Source organism: Urocampus carinirostris, chromosome 11 (assembly GCF_059441175.1).
Source record: "Urocampus carinirostris isolate Australia breed hairy pipefish chromosome 11, RoL_Ucar_1.0, whole genome shotgun sequence".
Classification (NCBI taxonomy): Eukaryota; Metazoa; Chordata; class Actinopteri; order Syngnathiformes; family Syngnathidae; genus Urocampus; species Urocampus carinirostris.
This window is the reverse complement of record NC_142359.1, coordinates 24760891-24780548: the sequence shown is the minus strand read 5'-3', so window position 1 is coordinate 24780548 and position 19658 is coordinate 24760891. Positions and strand designations below refer to the sequence as shown.

Sequence of the window (19658 nt, the reverse complement as noted above, 5' to 3'; positions counted from 1 at the left end):
AATTAATTTTGTTTTTTTGATTTTCTTTTACCACCATGGGGCGCTAAATAATACACACCGTCCCTTCAAATCAGCAGAGACGAAAGAACAAAAACAATGACGTATAAAGGAAAATCTTCAATATGATCAGGGGTGCCCAAACCTTTTTTCCATACGACTGTAAATGTGCAGTTTTCCCACGGAACGGAGAAACCCAAACGGTGCTTACTTGTTCGGGACGCATGACTGTTACCATCAGTGTGCAATCAAAAGTGAAACAAGAAAGGCATTAGGAAGGATCAAACTGATCGGCAAACTTCCTCTCCGGCAGATCAAATAGGTGGAAGTCAAGCTCTTAAAGTGACTGTGAGGAGGAACGTGCACAAAAAAATCTGAGGTCGTCGATCTGACCTGATGGACCTGCGGCCGGCGGCACCGAGCGTCGTTGCAGGGAAGAAAGGAGGCGGAAGGTAAAATGTCACGGCACAAAAATAAAATAAAAACACCCCAAAGCTTTGGGGCCAAGTCAGTCCTTCATATCATTTCAAGAACAATTTCCTTCGGACAACATCCATGCATCCGTGATGAGGATTGGTGACGAAAATAAGCTGAGCCAGAAAAAAACCCCACAAAAAAATGTCAATTTATCAATACTGCCCTGTGTAATTTGAGGGATTAGAGATCTGCAAAAGTTTTTTCCGTATCCAATCACCGGCAAACTGAAAAGTGTGAGCACACGAGATAATAAAAATGTAAATTAATATTTTTGATTCTTGACTTTTATTTTGGAAAGTCTGCTGCTAAAGTCGTGGCACTCCTTAGGCCAGTATCCAGGAACCTTATAACCTTATATCTTATTTTCCCTCTTCTAATTATTTTATTTCAAGTTTATTCTGGAGTGCCACGTCTAAACCGATGACATTAAAGGCAATTTTAAAAATAAAACTCTTTGTAATTCATTGCTCTTTTCAGTTTCCTGAAAAATAGATTATTCTAATTCCCTGTTCTCTGGATCCCCCCAAAACAGATGTCTGTAATACCCTGCTCTCCGTATTCCCCAAAAATGAATAATGTATTTTTTTCTTGCCTAGAAATAGAAAATTGTACATTCAAATTGTAGTTCTCTGCTCTTATTTTGGAAATATGTTGCTGCTAAAGTCATGGCAGTCTCCTTAGGCCAGTCTCCAATTACTACCTTTAAAGTTCATACCCATTATTTTTTATCTTATTTTTCCTCTTTTAAGTATTTTATTTTGTGTTCATTCGGGAGTGCCACGTCTAAACTCGTAATAATGTTCTCTGAGTTGTCACCGATGACATTAAAGGCAATTTTAATTAAAAAATATAACTTATTGTGGTTCCTTGCTCTATTTAGATTTCCCCCAAAATAGATTATTCTAATTCCCTGTTCTCTGGATCTCCCCAAAACAGATGTTTGTAATTCCCTGCTCTCCGTATTCCCCGAAAATGAATAATGTATTTTTTCTTGCCTATAACTAGAAAATTGTACATTCAAATCGTAGTTCTCCTCTCTTACTTTGAAAATATGTTGCTGCTATTGTAATTGCAGTATTGTTCTGATGCACTTACAATTTCGGTCAGTCTCCAAACACTACACTGTAAATAATTTCCTATTCTAAAATTCTTTTTTTTTTCTCCAGAAATCCAATAGTCCTTTTCTAATCGGGTGATTACCCGCAAATTGAATTTAGCTTATTTAGGCAGCAGTTGATGGTGGGATTCTGGCTCAGCTCAATTAAACACAAAAAAGAAGCAAACAAAAATGACACAAAATACAAGAAATGAAGACAAACAGATTACAAATCTCATATTTCAGAGTCAGTACAATCCAGAGTGCGGAAGTAAATAGGCTGTAGTCAGGCTGCAGGCAAATGTGGTTTTTCGGACTGATTGTCCACACTCTACTAGCAAGCGTCCAATCCAATCATGCCCTGTTCTGGGGACGCTAGAATTAGAATTTTGATCTGAAGACAGCTTTAAGATGCATCTTGAATGGCATGATGTGCTGATGGTGATGAATTGTGATTTCAGTGTTTTCATGCAAATGAAACAAAAAGGTGTTCAACGTGGCAATGATGAAGAGGTGATGTTCTTCAGGTTGCCGTCAGGTTTACTGGGATTAACATTTAACATTCAATTGATTTCATTGAGTGAAGCCTTTGCCAGGAATTTTGTACCAAATATCCCTACCAGAAACCAGACAGCAATTCCTGGTTACCAATCCTATGATATCTCTCACCTGCTCTTCCTGGAGGTCCAGGGGGTCCTTGTAACCCTTTAGGACCTTGAAGAGCTAGGCCTGCAGGTCCAGGAGGGCCAAGAGGGCCTGGAGAGCCTGGAAGGCCTGGGAAGCCACCCTCGCCTTTGGAACCAGGGAAGCCAGGACTGCCAGGTGGACCGGGAAGACCAGAGTCACCCTTGGAACCTTGTATTAGAAGGGGTTCAGGGGATTTACTCCACACGCATCCATTTGTGAGTGTATGGTTGTGCGTTAAATTGCAATAAACCTGGGAGTCCTGGAATACCAGGGGGTCCTTGTTCGCCATAGCCCGGAAGTCCTGCGATGCGAAAAACAGATGTATTACTTTAATTTTTACTACACGGGTTTATTTTAACTGTTACAATTTTTACCTGGCTCTCCTTTGATGCCAGCTGGCCCTGGGATCCCATCTCTACCCGGGGTCCCCTTATCCCCTGGGAATCCAGGTGCCCCCGATCGGCCAGGCTCTCCTGGTCGGCCAGGGGCTCCATTCAGACCTGGTCCACCAGGCCCACCATCTAGACCCTTTGGACCGGGAATACCAGGAGATCCTGACGAAGGCGGTCAAAGATTTACGTTCCAATTATTTTGAGTCAAATTTGCATATTGTAAATATAGAATGTCCACAGGCAGTATTATAAACCTCAATACCTTGGAATCCTGGTGGACCTTGATCGCCTTTGGCACCTGGTCCGCCAGGCAATCCCGGCAGACCTGGTAATCCTGGAGTTCCTTTAAGGCCTGGGCTTCCAGGGAAACCTGGCTGACCTGGATCGCCCTACAAGAGGTTTCCGTTGATCTTCAGTCAGGATTTCAGCTGCCACTTTGAGGCACAACTAGTCTACCTTAATTCCAGATGGTCCTGGTGGTCCAACTCCAGCAGAACCGGGTTCACCTTTAGATCCTGGGAAACCAGGTGCTCCAGGCTGTCCAGGAGATCCGGGTATACCTGACTGGCCAGGCAAACCCTTCTGCCCTCCTGGTCCTGTAAAATCAATGCTCACATTTGACTAACTGCTTTGTAGTCTTTCAGTGGCAATATTGAAAAGGCCTTCAATCTCAACCTGGAAATCCCATTTCTCCCATGCTGCCTTTTGGTCCAGGAGTTCCAGGGACACCAGGCCCTCCTGGAATGCCTGGATCTCCCTTTGGTCCTGTGCACAAAATAAATGCATACTATTTTCTTGGATGTGAGAAAAGTGGGAGCCTGTACTTTAGTTCAGGAGACAAAACCTGATGGTCCAGGAAGTCCGGGTCGTCCGTCTGATCCTGGAAGTCCAGGGTCACCAGTAAGACCGGGGATACCCTTTTGCCCCGGAAAACCTGGTGCTCCTGTACAATTAAATTAGTACGATTTTTTCAAAGATGGGTTGCTGCTGTATTTTGAGATTTTTGAAAAACCATGCCTGGTAATCCCGGTTCTCCTTTTATGCCCTTTATTGGTGAAGGTGGTGGGGTGTATCCGGGAGGCCCTGGTTCGCCAACGGCACCTCTATCTCCTTTTACTCCAGGACCGCCTGGAACCCCATCCCTTCCAGGGAATCCAGGCTCACCTTTATTAAAAAAATATACGTTATTCAATGCACACAAACTTATTTAATGGAATCCTTCCAGGTGAATACCTTTTTGACCAGGTCCACCAGGTCCACCAGGACCGCCAGGCAGTCCACCTGGTCCAGGAGAGCCAATGGGGCCCATGTCTCCTTTGGCACCTAAAACCACACAAAATATCCAAATATAAATAATAAATAACCAAGAATCTCAAATCCCCCTCAAGGGCACAAACATTCCAAGGAATGAAATATTGTATCTATTAATTATCATCAACTAACTGGAAAAACAATTTTCAGGTAGTTAACCAACTGCAGTTGAATGGACCCAAAGTAGAAAGCAGAGCCTTTACCTGGTAACCCAGGAAACCCATCCCGTCCAGGTCCTCCAGGAGGTCCTGGAGTACCAATTGGTCCTGGGGTACCGGGGAAACCAGGACTTCCTCTGTCTCCTGGCAAACCGGGAATATCTAAACCTGGGGGGCCAGGATCTCCTTTTGCTCCATTCACTCCAGGGAATCCTGCAAGAATAATTATTTTGGATGACTTTGTTTTTTCGAGTGTGTGTGAGGATAACTCTTCTTCAGGATGTTATGGAGCAGTTCATTACCTGGTGGACCCAGTGGGCCTGGAAGTCCAGGTGCCCCAGGGGGCCCGCGTGAGCCTGGCGTCGGGGGTCCTGGTGGACCTCTAGCTCCTGGGAGACCCGATATTCCTGGTTCACCTGGAAAGATATCACAGCATGAGCTTAGAGGTGAGATCAGGCTTAAAAAAATCAAGCCTGATCCAGCCCACGAGTATTAAAGCCTGGCCCAGCCCAAGCCCGACAAATTAACTAGATTCAAGGGAACAGAGTGCGAAGCAAACCCGGAATAACAGTAAAATCTGGTGACTTCTGTAAACAAGCAGTGGCGCTCATACTTAAAGCAATAGCGACATTTAGTAGTGGTTAACAATACTTTTCTTCAATCATACCACATGAAGGATAACAAAGATCTAACCTCGACAAGAGCTCGATTTCTTTTTTATTTTACAAAAACAGTTAGACCAATGGTTACCAAACTTTTGCAGGCTAGTGCCCCTTTGCTCTCCAGTGAATTCCTAGCGCCTCCTCTCTCCTCCCAACAGACACATATGGAAACAAACACTTCTTTCTTGATAATTGGTATGCTGCAATTTGACCGGGCCAGAGCGGCGTGCGGTAAACCGGACCCTGTCGTCCACTGACTCGTCCTGTTGCACGTGTTGTGCACAAATCGTTACACAAACGTTCAAACTTCTGACTTCGACATTGGACTGCCGCCCCCATAATGCCCCCTTCTTCCTCACTGCCCCCCCCCCCCAATCTTTACAACACCCACTTTGGGAACCACTGAGTTAGACAGTAACCAATACCTTTAGATCCTGGTCCGCCATCAAAACCAGATCGCCCTGGTGTACCAGGGGTACCAGGAAACCCGGGATCTCCTTTAGGCCCGATTGCACCCTTAACTCCAGGTACGCCTGGAATACCAGGTGGACCTGGTAGTCCAAAGCCAGGTTCGCCCTGTCACAGAAGTAAACACATCTTGGAAATGATACTCTCAAATTGATCCTTCTAAGTTATGCTAAAAAAATACATACCTTTGCCCCGGGAAATCCAGGTTGACCCGGAAGGCCATCTATTCCTGGTCTTCCCCCTCCTCCTGGAGATCCTGGTTGGCCAGGGATACCGGGAAATCCTTGAAGGCAAAATAAATTCATGGGTGTTAGTTTGCCAGGCTACAAAGACCAAATTTGAACCGAAAAAAGGTTAGTTTTACCTTTAGTACCAGGAGGTCCGGGGAGTCCGATACCCGGAAGTCCAGGATCACCTTTGGCTCCTGGTGATCCGGGAAAACCGGGCTGACCAGGCTGACCTGGGTTTCCTGAGATTAGGGAAAGCAGTAGGATTATTATTGAGTTACGGATCCAGTGTTTTTGTTGTAACAGCAATAACAAACCATACCTGGTGCACCAGGAAGTCCCGGTTCACCATCCAGACCTCTGGGTCCTGGTTGGCCTTTTTCGGCCACTGTCAAGCCTGGCTCTCCTTTGGCTCCTTCAAACAACAGAAGGGAACCATTTGCAAGACTTTGGAATCATTACAACATAAAATGACCAATTTGATCCAAATGTTCTCTCACCAGGTATACCAGGAGCTCCAGGCCTTCCGGAAACACCTTGAATACCCTTTTCTCCAGCCGGTCCAGAAGGGCCAAAGCCCGGGGGGCCTGGAGGGCCCCGGTCTCCTGGGATCCCGGATGGACCCGGTTCACCAGGGAAACCTCTTTCTCCCCTGGTTTGTAGAGATCCCTGACAGAAGCCACAGGATAAATGTCAGTAGTTGGTTGACGGATATGTGGTCCAAGTCTCAAAAAGACTGTATAATGGGAACCTACAGGAGCTCCTTTGGGCCCAGGAGAACCAGGCTGGCCATCCCGACCGGGTCGCCCATCTAAACCTGGAAGACCAGGTGGTCCAGGGAATCCAGTGTCACCTTTTTCCCCCCTCGCACCGCCTCCGGTGATGGCTTCGCCTGGGTCTCCCTTTTCTCCCGGATATCCTGGTGGCCCTTGAGGACCAGGCGGACCCTAAAAAGACAAGGCAAGTTACCATACATTGAAATCTTTTCTGAGCGAGAGGTCTTGCAAATAAAAAAAAAAATCAATAATCAAAGCTCCTATCCAAGGTTTGATTTCCTATTGGTGTCATGATGTAGCAGCAATACTTTAAAAAAAATGCATAAAAGATTACTCACAGGTGACCCACTTCCACCAGGTCTCCCAGGGAATCCTGCTTCTCCTTTGATACCCGGAGCTCCAGGATTTCCTGAAGGGTTTTGACATAATTTCTTTTTTTAAAAAATCAGACGTTGACCAGACCTGCATATTTCCCGTGACTCATTTGACCAGGCGTTTTACCTGGGAATCCAGGTTGTCCCGCAGGACCTGGTGGTCCAGGGATGCCGGTGCCGCCGCTAAAGCAGTTGACGCACGTGTCACCCTTTTCACCTGAGACCAAAGGAGATCTTGATGGATTTCGTCTTCATGACTGTGAAAAAAAATGCAGCATCTTCACAACATCTCACCTTTTAGTCCCAAATCTCCTGGGACACCTCTATCTCCAGGTAAACCAGGACGTCCAGGGCTGCCGGGGATACAGTCTTGTCCACCAGTGGATGTGCCCGGAGGTCCAGGTGGCCCTGGTTGACCTTGCAGCCCTGGACTTCCAGGGCGGCCTGGAGGACCTGGGAGAGAAACTCCTGGAGTACCGGTGTCTCCTTTTTGACCCCTCTCTCCAGGAAAGCCTGGCTGTCCAGGTGAACCCCCGTTGCCACCACCCGGCAGACCTGGTGCTCCTGGAGGTCCTGTTAAACCTACAAGTTGTCAAAAAATGACATAATCCATTAATATTGACAAAGGGAGATTATATTCTGGTTGGGGGATTCTTAGATCATTGGTTCAAGCTTTAACTAAATTGTCAGTTGGTAAATCGCTGACCTATTGGGCCTCTGTCTCCTTTGTTGCCCGGCGAACCAGGGAATCCTGGTTCTCCTTTAGAACCCACTTGTCCAGCCTGTGGCCCTGAAATAACCTGTTGGTGGAGCAAAGACAATCAGGACAACCAAATGACAGAGGCGTTTTATTTATTTTGTGATAGCTCGAGTACGTACCAGCCCTGGAGGACCTGGAAATCCTCGGTCACCTTTTGTACCCTTTCAAGAAAAATAGTGTTCATTTTCCAGAACATGACAAGACAAGCTATTTTGGGAACTAGAATTAAATTCTTGGACTTACTCTCTCTCCATCCCTACCCGGGGGACCTGGCAGGCCAGATTCTCCCTTTAGACCCTAAGAGTGAGGGAATTGGAAACTTTTCAACTGTCATCAGTTTGACGTAAGAGTTTTATGTGTAGGATTTAAACCGGCAATTTATTGATTTGCATTACATGGTTCACTGAAATAGCATTCTATCTCTTGAGATAAATAATGTCCTGTATCAATCAACAAAGAGAGCGAATCAATGTCTGAATTAGGATTTAAAATGGGTCATGGTGGAGAAAGTTTTACCTTCAGGGTTAAGACTGAATTTTAGATTGTTTTTAGCAAGCAAAGATAACATAGCTATGTTGAGGTCTAAAATTCCGATTGTTTCATGATTTTCATTTATTTTTAATATTGATACCAAGGCTGCAGTTGCACTTTAGGCCAGAGATGGCAGTTTCAAGTGAGGAAGTGCCTTTGGCCGTGTAATACTCTAAAGGGAGAGTTTGTAATATCTAGTGCCTCCTAGTGGTACACAAACTTTTATTCAGTGATTAAAAACAAAACATTGATTTGAATACTAGGCAAAATACAATAACCATTGAACCAATGTTTAAAAAAATAAAAAAAATAGCTCGAGAAATTTGTATTTCTTTCCTACTTAAGTCGCTGCTATGTTTGTCTGCCTTGTTGCTTGCTGTGGCAGTTTTTTGTGCACATTAGACAACAGTGCCATCTAGTAGTCAACTATTATACACAAAGGCTTTAAATAAAAACCAAGAAAGGAATTTCCATCCATCCATTATCTGCACCGCTTATCCTCAGTAGGGCCGCGGGGGTGCTGGAGCCCATCCCAGCTATCTTCGGGCAGTGGGGAGGGGACACCCTGAACTGGTTGCCAGCCAATCACAGGGCACACAGGGACAGACAACTCGCTCGCTCAATTACACCAAGGGACAATTTGGACTGGCCAATTCACCTGAAATGCATGTTTTTGGAATGCGGGAGGAAACCGGAGTGCCCGGAGGAAACCCACGCAAGCACAAGGAGAACATACAAACTCAGCACAGGAAATCCGGAGCTGGATTTGAACCCATGACCTCAGAACTGTGCCGCGCACGCGCCACCGTGCCCCCAGAAAGGAATTTCATCAGTTTAAATTATTTTAAATCACATAAGTCTCGTCTTAGTCAGATTTAAGGTTTAACTGTATGGATAAGATGTGACAGAACTTACAAGGAAGCCCGGCGGACCAGGATCACCATCTTTGCCTGGTTTTCCCTGATTACATAAAAGAAAAAAAAATATTAGGGATATTTCTTATGAGTGTCCTACAGCCCAGGTGAATTCCGGCTGAAAAACCTACCCGCTTGCCTGCTTCTCCTGGTTCACCTTTTTCTCCTTTCTGTCCACCAGCGCTACCCTACAGGAAAAAAAATGTTCAGAAATGTTCTTTTGAGCGACCAATATAAAAGCCTTCACGAAGAGACACTCACAGGTGGACCTGGATAGCCGGGATCACCCGGGGGGCCTGGAAATCCTGGATCACCCTATCAAAGTAAAAACACCGATGAGTACATGAGTAAGAACCATTTGTATTACAAAGCTGCCCAGTGTTGGAAATCTAATTTCAGAATGAATAGAACATTTCAGATTTAAAAATTCATTTCCTGGAAGCATTTAAGTGCCATTATGAGGTTGAAATTGCTTCCTAAACAATGTTATCACTTAAAAAAACAACAACAAAGAAGCTATAGTTAATAGATATTGTACAAAGTTTGTATGAATATAACTTTCACATTTCTAACGATCAACAGATTTTGTTATTATAATCTAATCAGTGATAGACAAGCTTCATAAAGCACTTGTGATATTGATTAAGTCCTCTAGAAGGCACTCATTTGTCTAAAGATGCATTGGAAATGTATTGAACTCGCCTTTTTGTTTAAACCAAGAGCACCATCTAGAGCAGGGGTCGGGAACCTATGGCTCGCGAGCCATATATGGCTCTTTCTATGAGTATCTGTGGCTCAGAGACCAATTCGATTGCATGCAAAATTTCTCCATCTTGTTCAAAACCGGGATTGTCTATCCTATTCAGGTACACGTAAAGCCAAACCAAAGCTAGATTATATATATACTTCGCAGTATATATAGGGCACGTTTTTCACTACAATTTACAGTCAAGGTGTCACACAAAAAAAGGGGAAAAAAAACTCGTTTTGGCTGTACAACGCTAAAGAATCCTTTATTTAAAAGTTCACTATATAATCTGTATTCAGTGTTCAGATACTTTATGATGAATCCGCAGAACTGTAAATACGCCAAAACACCGGAAGAGAACTTAGTCATTTGATTGGGTGAGTGGGAGGGATGGGTGGAGCTATGCAAAAAGTACAAGCATTCCCTCCCATCTCTCGCCAAAGGTAAGCACATAAGGCTCCCTATTCTCAGAATGTTGTGACGTTTTTACAAAATAACTGCTTGCATCTGGTTTTGAAACCAATATGTATGAAAAAAAGGGTCAAAAGGAGTTTAACCGATCTTGAGTCATTGCAAGAAAGAGACAAGTTTAAAGTGGTCTGTTTGTTGAATTTGGGACAGGGGCTCTGGCATTATTCTCTTTTCATAATTTTTATCAAATCATCAAAAATAAATGTGCTGAAGACTAAGCTTTTGTCTGGGGCGCGGGTTTAGCAATTTAGTAAATTTGTCTCATAATATATGGTGTGGCTCTTTCCCAAAATAAAATTAATATTTTTTGCTTTTATGGCTCTTTGAGTCAAAAAGGTTCCCGACCCCTGATCTAGAGTCTAGAGGAACATACAAAAGTTGCTTGTTCTTTCCCCCTCCATTTTCTTAGCTTTCATAGAAAATGCATATTTACTAATATGCCTTCAACTGGCGACGTAAACCACGCAATATTTTTAGGATTTACTAGCTCTGAAAGCTTCAAATCAATTAAAAATGTCTTGATTTCCTTTATGCAGTTCCAGCTTAGTTTTCTAGTGCAAATGAGATTTGTTTATCCACGTTCTGAGACTTCTGTCGATCACTTCATCACTCTCCTTTTACGAATTTCCAGTTTTCTTTGTTCAATGTGCAAAGAAGGGCATAGAGCCCCCAGAATCTGACAATTCCTGATTAAGAAGAACATTGTGCTAGCAACTTAAGTCTTTGAATACTGCCTGTTTTACGTTTCCCTACAAAACAGAGCATATGTGATGACTAAGATTGATATCAGACATCTACAGAGCTTTATGTTGAGCTGCAGATGTGTCAAAAGAAGACCAGGGTTCCCTAGATTTGCTTAAGGGACTTAAAAAATGCCATTGCTGCACAATAATGAATCTCTATCCCGCCAGGTGAACTCACCTTGTCTCCTCTCTGAATCTCCGTCTCAGTCGGTCTCTTCTGCTCCCCCACTTGCCCTGGTGGCCCAGCAGGTCCAGGTAAACCAGGGTCACCCTGTGATTAAGAGCGGATTTTGTGAAACTGAGCTGAAGGAAAGAAGCATTATCGAGATTTTGCGATGGAGGTGTACCTTCTCTCCTTTGGGTCCCTGGAAGTTCAGTCCCATGTTTCCCTATTTTAGCAATAAATGAAAATAGGTGTTAGTATGACCTTTTCACATGATAGAAATAAAATCAACAACAAAATCTCACCTTTGGTCCAGGAAGACCAGGAGGACCTGGTCGACCCTGCAGAGCAACAAAAGGAATTAGCTTATCTTGAAGTGACAGTGTAATTTTTCACCTCTAGATAGCTGGAGCATGTACATCTGAAGAAGACAAACTACAGGAGCCCAAAACTGTACCACTTAGAACATTTTGATGCCCCATTATTTATTTTCCTGAGCGAGGAACGATGAAAGTGATGGGATATAGAAGCTGGTGTGAATCCCTGCCAACAAAAACAAAAGACCAAACTAGCTGGATTAAGCCAGAGAGGGAGAAAAGTGACTAGCTAAAGTTGTTGAGAGCTAGTTTAAGTGGCTAACATGAGCAGCCAGTGGGAGAAGCTTAAACAGGTCAACAAATGACCAGCTGTAAAAGGCAAGCTTTATTTACATGGAACAGCAATAGAATGCAGCCAAGTCAGTGGCTAGAGGAGAAAACTGGGAATTCAAAGATGCTTGAACAATGGGACTCGGCAACAATGCAGGGCTAAGCTGTGAGAGGTGAGTGACACTGAAGTTTTATTTACACAGAGCAGCAATGGTGACTAGTGGTAAACCATAGCCTGCGGCCAAGTGGCTAACATGAGTGGCTAGAGAAGGAAACAGCCAGAAAAAAGGTTCAAATGTGACAGGCGCCGGAAACCTGATTCATGGGACTCGGTGACTATTGCATCTAGAGCTAAGTTCTGTGTGCAAAGTGGCCCTTGCGTGTTAGAACCACCACCAGGACAAGCTACCTTTGCAAAATCGTTGTTTTATATTCCATTGTAGAACGCTTCCTTAAATTATGTAATCAGATTACAACTATCTCAAGCAATAAGTATTAAAAATATTAGAGATCGTATATCTGTTTTTGCTTATTATTTGAATCTTGTTTTATTTAAAGGTGCTGTCCGGAATTTGAAAATGTGTTACTCTCTGCCATAATCTCCTGGTTTAGATAGCAGCTCGTTGATCAAGTAGATCCATTACCTAGATGCCTTCGAATTAACTTTTCTTTTTCATTTTTTGGGGATTTGGTATCTGCGTTTGAAAAAGGCCTTTTCTTACTTTTTCCATTTTCCTGCTAACCTATTAAAACACTACGATGATGAGCATAAAGTCATTAAAAAAAAACAAAACAAAAAATCCATCTCCAACAACCCCCCCCTCCCTCTTTCCCACCTCTTTCCTCCTACCTAATGTGTTGCCGATCCGGAACAGCGTTGCTAAATGTGAGATGAAAGTAGATAGGCGCAGTGGGAACAAATTATTAAGGCTCTTTTAACTAAGTTGGGCCTTGTTAACTCATACTTAATAGAGCAAATATTGTATTTTCAAAATTATAGGGACGACTCAAACAACACACCCCACATTTAAGCGAATTTAAAGAAATATGTACCACTAGGGGTCACTATGTAATACACATTCAGGGTTGTGAGACGTGTAAAACAAGCGCTGGAGTTGATCCATTCCAATGAAGTTTTTATCAAAATACCGTATTTTCCGCACTATAAGGCGCACCTAAAAGTCTTATTTTTTTTCAAAAGCTGCCCATGCGCCTTATAATACAGTGCGCCTTATATATGGATCAATATTAAGTCGCAAATTCTTGCAACTAATGCAAGCAGCCGCCGACTAGATTTCCCCCCGAACGCGAAGTAGTCTGCGGTGTGTGCTGGGATTTATATACCGGCGTTTCATTGGCTAACCAATGTGTCAATCATCATTTGAATCGATCACTATTGGCTGAACTTATTCAGAGGTAAAGGGGGCGGATCCTTTTTATCATTTACAGGCCCGCATAGGCTAAAGGGGCAAAACAAAGCCTGCAATTGGCCGAAAAAGATGTGTCAATCATCATTTGAATCGATCACTATTGGCTAAAGTTATTCGGAGGTAAAGGGGCGGATCCTTTTTATCATTTACAGGCTTGCTTAGGCTAAAGGGGCAAATTAAAGCCTGCAATTGGCCGAAAAAGATGTGTCAATCATCATTTGAATCGATCACTATTGGCTAAACTTATTCGGAGGTAAAGGGGGCGGATCCTTTTTATCATTTACAGGCCCGCATAGGCTAAAGGGGCAAAACAAAGCCTGCAATTGGCCGAAAAAGATGTGTCAATCATCATTTGAATCGATCACTATTGGCTAAACTTATTCGGAGGTAAAGGGGGCGGATCCTTTTTATCATTTACAGGCCCGCATAGGCTAAAGGGGCAAAACAAAGCCTGCAATTGGCCGAAAAAGATGTGTCAATCATCATTTGAATCGATCAGTATTGGCTTAAGTTATTCGGAGGTAAAGGGGGCGGATCCTTTTTATCATTTACAGGCTCGCTTAGGCTAAAGGGGCAAAACAAAGCATGCAATTGGCCGAAAAAGATGAATGTGAATAGCAAGTTTGGTCATCTACGGCATAGAGGAAACATGTTTTACCATTCTGTATTTGTAAATATTTTACTCTCCTGGATTTACTACATTTACGGATATAAGAGGACCATCGTTGCACGTTATTATTGAACGCAACAACTTCGGTGAGCTACTCCGGCTATATATTTTCCCAGTATCTTGTTTCAGAGTGATGTAGATGTTTCTGTGATGGTTTTTTTTTTAAATTAAACTCAATTCCAAGTGTTTATTGTCATATGCACAGTAAAGTTGCGAGCGAAAAAGAAAATAGAAACTAAGGAATGGTTGGTATTTCTTGAATCCCAAGACTTTAACCTTCCGAACAATATTTGGAACGATGCATTTGAGTGACATCGTTCGGACACCGCATCCGCACGTGTCTACGACACGTATTTGCGTCTTTGCAAGCTTTCGGAATGTTAAGGGGGTAATAAGTTTGACTGAACTATCTGACTGTTTTGTCGACGTTCCCATTGTAGCGCCTTATAATCCGATGCGCCTTATGTACGGAAGATATAGGACCAAAAACTATTTTTTGGGGGTGCGCCCTATAACCCGGTGCGCCTTATAGTGCGGAAAATACGGTATATGGCACAGGTCCACTGTTAAAATGGCTGACACCAACTTTTATACTAAGAGGGCGGGTTGCATCAAATCATGACTATACATACATTTTGTATGTATGTATGTATGTATGTATGTATGTATGTGTGTGGTAGTATATATATATTTATGAAGGTTAATACATTTACCTCAAAGCCTCTTGGTCCTGGGGGTCCAGCTGGACCTTGGTACCCTGGAGGGCCAGTAGGTCCCTGGTGATGACACTGGCGTGAGTCATGATTCTATTTAAACGATGTGTGTAAAGGAGACTCACGGGAACTCCCGGCAGGCCAGGAAATCCTACAGCTCCTTTCTCCCCGAACCGATTTGTGGCGATCACATCCCCGGGGTCACCCTGCATCGGGTACGGTTTTCAAGTTTTTCTTTTTGCAGAAGAGTCCACTCATGGAAGCAGTCAAAAGTACTCACCTTTTGTCCAGGAAGACCGGGAGGACCCTATTAAAGAAGATGAGAAAATGTTTGCATTCATGTAGATTAGGTGAACCGCCAAAAATTGAAAAGGGTATTTTAGAATGGATAGAGGATATTTAGGATTTTTCCCCCCTAGTTTTATTTAAGGGGGTCATTTTTATCACCGATCACTTACAAAAACAGCAGTATTGTTTGATTCCACTAGATGACACTCTTCATTTGATCATACATTGAAAATGTATTGAACTATTTATATGTGACCCAATAGCATCATTTACAGCTGGCCTTGACAAACTACGGCCCGCGGGTAACATGCAGACCGGTCGGCCTTTTAATCCGACCCCTGAATGAAAATGGTCCAAGTATAGTTACAATATATAATAGTAAATAAAGTACTATTATTATTTTAAATTGTTTTAAATAGTTTTTTTTCTGTTTGAGTGCCTACTACAAAAAATGCTGCAAAACAAAATATAATATTTGTGCTCGAAAACTGAGACCTATTTTTTTCTTATATTTTGAAAAGAGAAAATTTCTATAGGAGTACTACAAAGATACTACTACAGTAATACTATAATACAGAAATACCACTATAGAAATACTATAAAAAACTATTATGGTAATACTACAACAATCCTACAACAGAAAAATAAGTACATAAAATACTACAAATGAAAAAAATGTATTTCTTTTTTGTCCCAGTTGTTTCTCCATGTATCTACTACAACAATACAACAAAATTATGACAAAAAAATATAGAATTGTGTGCTTGAAAAGCGGGAACTAATATATTATTTTTCTTTTCTATTTCTTTTGAACGGAAAATATACTACAATAATACCACAAAAATACCAGTACTACAGAAATGCGTCATTCTCTAAAAATTGACGTAGTAACCTAAAGAAAATTCTTATAATTTTGCTTGCCTTTTTAATGAAAAAAATGAAACAAAGAGTAAAAGCATAAACATAAAACAAGTCACTACTACTTACACTTATTCTTTATCCTCTGTAAAGAGCTGACAATGGTACCAGAGTTCCCAAATATTGAAAATAATATTTCAGATTGGATAGAGAATTTTAAGATTGGGAAGTTTGTTTTCTCCCTAAAATCATTTAAGAGTTTTGAGGTTCAACGTGTGTAATAGACAAGTCAATTCAAGTCATTTGTATAGCCCTGCTGCACAGACCATCATTATTTTCTATCTCTATCCATTATTTTATGTATTTGAAAAAATAAACAATAAGATGGATAAAAATAAAATGTTTCTTTAAAAAAATAGAAAATGATTTAAAATTACGTGAATACACAAATGTATAATTCAATAAAACGGTTCCATTAAATATTAAAGTTTCTGTGGAAACGGTACTATAAAATCTAAAATATATTTTGAAAAAAATCCCTTAAACAAACTGCAAACAACAAATTAGCAATTTAGAATTTGGTCTGAATATATAAATATTTATGTAAAAAGTTAAATACAAAAATGAACATTGCTGTATTACAATCCATTTTTATCGTTTTTATAGAAAGTACGTGTTTAGTAATGAGTTATGAACTACGGAAGATTCTTCTGCTAACTCCGGATTAGTATGACATTGAATTTATTCCTGGTATTTACCGGCAGTCCTTGTTGTCCTGGGATTCCAGATGTTCCTGGAAAGCCAATTTCACCCTAGAGAAAAGCGATAAATGACATTATAAAAATTCTCAATGACACTTTTTAATCCTTTCTTTCTCCACATACTTTGGTCCCGTTGCAACCTGGCGTTCCTCTCGGGCCTGGAGCGCCGTCCTGGCCCGGAAGACCCTGAAAAAAAAAAGGAAAAGGAATTAATACAAAAACATGAAATCGAAAGTGATTCGAGCTTGTTAGAAATAAATGAGAACATACAGGAAGTCCTGGTGTCCCTGGGAATCCAGGCAATCCAGGAGGTCCCTAAAAGAGAAGAAAAAATTAGTCATGGACATAAAAGCTGTGTGTCTATTCTGGGAATAGCGCTATCTGCTGGAAAAAACGGGAACTACAACCACTTGACCCATTTTATTTTAAAACATTCGATTCAATATTCCCTAGATACTTCCCGGTGGGTTTAAAATATTCTGCCATCTATTATCCCTGAAATTGCAGTGAGCAGGGACCAACCGAGCGCAATTTATTTGGGTGTGGCGGCTCTATTTTGCTGTTGTTCTCTGCTTAAACGAACTGCACTTGTGTAGTCCATGCATTTTCTACGCTCCATTGGAGCGAGCGTGGACCGGCAGAGCACATTTCGTCAGGCCTGGAGGCTGTTTTTTTGCCATTATTCCCTTCCAAAGTTAACTGCAGTCGTGCGGCCGCGATCCATTACCCCCAATCCCATATTGCATTGTCCGGGGACTAGCAAAGCACATTTATCGCGCCTGGAAGCTCTTTTTTTAAGCTTTTGTTCCCTCCTAAAATGAATTGCACTCATGTGACCGTGAATTTTTCTCTCTAATCTCACATTACACTAAGCAGGGATAGGCAGAGTGCATTTTGTGGGTCCCAACAGCTCTTTTTTTAGCTTTTTTGACCACCAAAAAATTAACTGAACTAATGCCTTCGCAATCTATTATTCCCAATGCCATAATGCTTGGAGCAGGGACTGGCAGAAAGCATTTTTGTCGAGCCGGTTGGATCGTTTCTGTCATTCTGTCGACCACAAAGTGAACTGAACTTGTACCGCGGCAATCAATTATCACAAATCCAAAATTGCTACGAGCGAAGACTAGCAGAAGGCACTTTTGGGAGGAGGTGTGCTAATCTGGACCACCTAAAATGAAATGTACAGTCGTGGCCATGATACATTATCCCAGTTGACTATTGCTGAGACCGGGACAAGAGAGAGGAAATTTGTGTCAAGTGTGATGGCTCTTATGTCTATTCTTTCCGCCCAAAATGAACAGCGCCCGTGCAGCTGTGATCCATCATCTCCTGTCAACTACTGCTGCAAGTGGGTGTCTGGAGCGCATGTAAAAGTAAGGGTCTAGGCTTTTTCACAATTTTTTTCGCATTTTGCTGTGGATTCTGGTACCCATTGACTACGAAAAACAATGGATTACAGTTTTCCATGCAGGTAGGAACACACACTCACTCTTATTCCTTTCGGGCCGGCAAAACCCATCGGGCCATCACTACCCTGGAAGACAAGAGCACAATTAGAATTATAGTGACGACATACAGATCATTTGTGATGATGAATGCGTATAGGGTCCCTACTTACTTTCTCTCCTCGGGGGCCGATTGGCCCTTCAGGTCCCGGGAAACCTGGTACTCCTGGTTGCCCGGTGAGACCTGGGAAACCTCTTTCACCCTGCATGAAAAAATATGATAAATATATTGCCTATGTAAAGAGACATGAAGATATATATTTTATTCCTCGACCTTTATCTTGGAATTATGTTGCCTCTAATGCCGATGCAATATTTGTCTTTGTCTACAAGCATTACCTTGTAAACATCTATCCTGAAATTCTTTTTTTTCTATCATATTTTTTCTCTTTTAAGTCTTTTAGAGATGTTTATCCTTGAGTACCGCATCTAATCTCGTAAAACATGTTCACTAACTTGTTATCAATGACAATAAAACTATTCTAATCCTTAAAGAAACAAAATAGTTGTTTATAATCCCCTGCTCTCCGGGTTCCCCAAAATAAATTGTTGACACATTTTTACCAATTAATCGGTTAACTGCTCCTATTAAGTAGCAGTCATGCACTGTACGTACTTTTGCTCCTTTGACTCCACTGCAGTCACATTTGGACCCCACACATCCATGGCAAGCCTGAAGGACAAAATACAATGGAGTTGATAAGTATATATATCACCATTTATTTCATACACAAATATAGTTGTGTTGAGAGTTTAAATATTTCAAAAACAAAGTGCAGGACTGTCTCTGAAAATAACAATATTGTGATACAGTTCTATTTTTGGAATGCGAAAACCACACAAAAATGTCATTACATTCCTCTAAAATGCACTGAAATATGACAAGCCTCTTCGTGTTTTAAATGTACTTGATTATGGCTTTTGACTTTCTAGTCAATTTCACAATGTGAGCTTACGTCTTTTTTATGTTTATTCATACAGCCCTAAGTCTTAAAGTATTTTAATTTCATGTGGCTTATATAGGAGTATTTTGAGGGAGCACCTTATGTGGTGCGCCTAATGGTCCAAAAACAAGGTATTAAAATTAAAATGCGTGCAATTTTACACTTTACTTGTAAGTATTCCAGAATGTTTGACATTTGTAATTTTTAATTGCATCACAGAAAAGAAACAACTTGATCACAATACAGGGAGTGCAGAATTATTAGGCAAATGAGTATTTTGACCACATCATCCTCTTTATGCATGTTGTCTTACTCCAAGCTGTATAGGCTCGAAAGCCTACTACCAATTAAGCATATCAGGTGATGTGCATCTCTGTAATGAGAAGGGGTGTGGTCTAATGACATCAACACCCTATATCAGGTGTGCATAATTATTAGGCAACTTCCTTTCCTTTGGCAAAATGGGTCAGAAGAGGGACTTGACAGGCTCTGAAAAGTCAAAAATAGTGAGATATCTTGCAGAGGGATGCAGCACTCTTAAAATTGCCAAGCTTCTGAAGCGTGATCATCGAACAATCAAGCGTTACATTCAAAATAGTCAACAGGGTCGCAAGAAGCGTGTAGAAAAACCAAGGCGCAAAATAACTGCCCGTGAACTGAGAAAAGTCAAGCGTACAGCTGCCAAGATGCCACTTGCCACCAGTTTTGCCATATTTCAGAGCTGCAACATCACTGGAGTGCCCAAAAGCACAAGGTGTGCAATACTCAGAGACATGGCCAAGGTAAGAAAGGCTGAAAAACGACCACCACTGAACAAGACACACAAGCTGAAACGTCAAGACTGGGCCAAGAAAAATCTCAAGTTAGATTTTTCTAAGGTTTTA

At 41.8% G+C, this 19658-nt stretch overlaps 1 protein-coding gene across 1 annotated transcript in view; it reads right to left on the bottom strand.

The window, feature by feature from the left end:
* Positions 1-19658, bottom strand: part of col4a5 (collagen, type IV, alpha 5 (Alport syndrome)) — a 54468-nt gene that overhangs the window by 10897 nt on the left and 23913 nt on the right. The window contains exons 2-39 of the mRNA XM_088346642.1: positions 18447-18503; positions 17944-18033; positions 17815-17859; positions 16593-16637; positions 16446-16508; positions 16320-16373; positions 14696-14722; positions 14541-14621; positions 14416-14478; positions 11261-11296; positions 11140-11181; positions 10971-11063; positions 9092-9145; positions 8962-9018; positions 8832-8876; positions 7629-7682; positions 7505-7546; positions 7332-7425; positions 6920-7207; positions 6753-6842; positions 6590-6660; positions 6231-6422; positions 5976-6144; positions 5798-5890; positions 5613-5717; positions 5434-5531; positions 5206-5356; positions 4421-4534; positions 4164-4331; positions 3883-3972; positions 3667-3813; positions 3494-3592; positions 3325-3414; positions 3106-3245; positions 2912-3038; positions 2632-2811; positions 2508-2558; positions 2240-2425 (exon numbers count right to left, since the gene is read on the bottom strand). Of these exons, the coding sequence (XP_088202768.1) occupies positions 2240-2425; positions 2508-2558; positions 2632-2811; positions 2912-3038; positions 3106-3245; positions 3325-3414; positions 3494-3592; positions 3667-3813; positions 3883-3972; positions 4164-4331; positions 4421-4534; positions 5206-5356; positions 5434-5531; positions 5613-5717; positions 5798-5890; positions 5976-6144; positions 6231-6422; positions 6590-6660; positions 6753-6842; positions 6920-7207; positions 7332-7425; positions 7505-7546; positions 7629-7682; positions 8832-8876; positions 8962-9018; positions 9092-9145; positions 10971-11063; positions 11140-11181; positions 11261-11296; positions 14416-14478; positions 14541-14621; positions 14696-14722; positions 16320-16373; positions 16446-16508; positions 16593-16637; positions 17815-17859; positions 17944-18033; positions 18447-18503 (3691 nt within the window). The remainder of the gene's footprint in view (positions 1-2239; positions 2426-2507; positions 2559-2631; positions 2812-2911; positions 3039-3105; positions 3246-3324; positions 3415-3493; positions 3593-3666; positions 3814-3882; positions 3973-4163; positions 4332-4420; positions 4535-5205; positions 5357-5433; positions 5532-5612; positions 5718-5797; positions 5891-5975; positions 6145-6230; positions 6423-6589; positions 6661-6752; positions 6843-6919; positions 7208-7331; positions 7426-7504; positions 7547-7628; positions 7683-8831; positions 8877-8961; positions 9019-9091; positions 9146-10970; positions 11064-11139; positions 11182-11260; positions 11297-14415; positions 14479-14540; positions 14622-14695; positions 14723-16319; positions 16374-16445; positions 16509-16592; positions 16638-17814; positions 17860-17943; positions 18034-18446; positions 18504-19658) is intronic.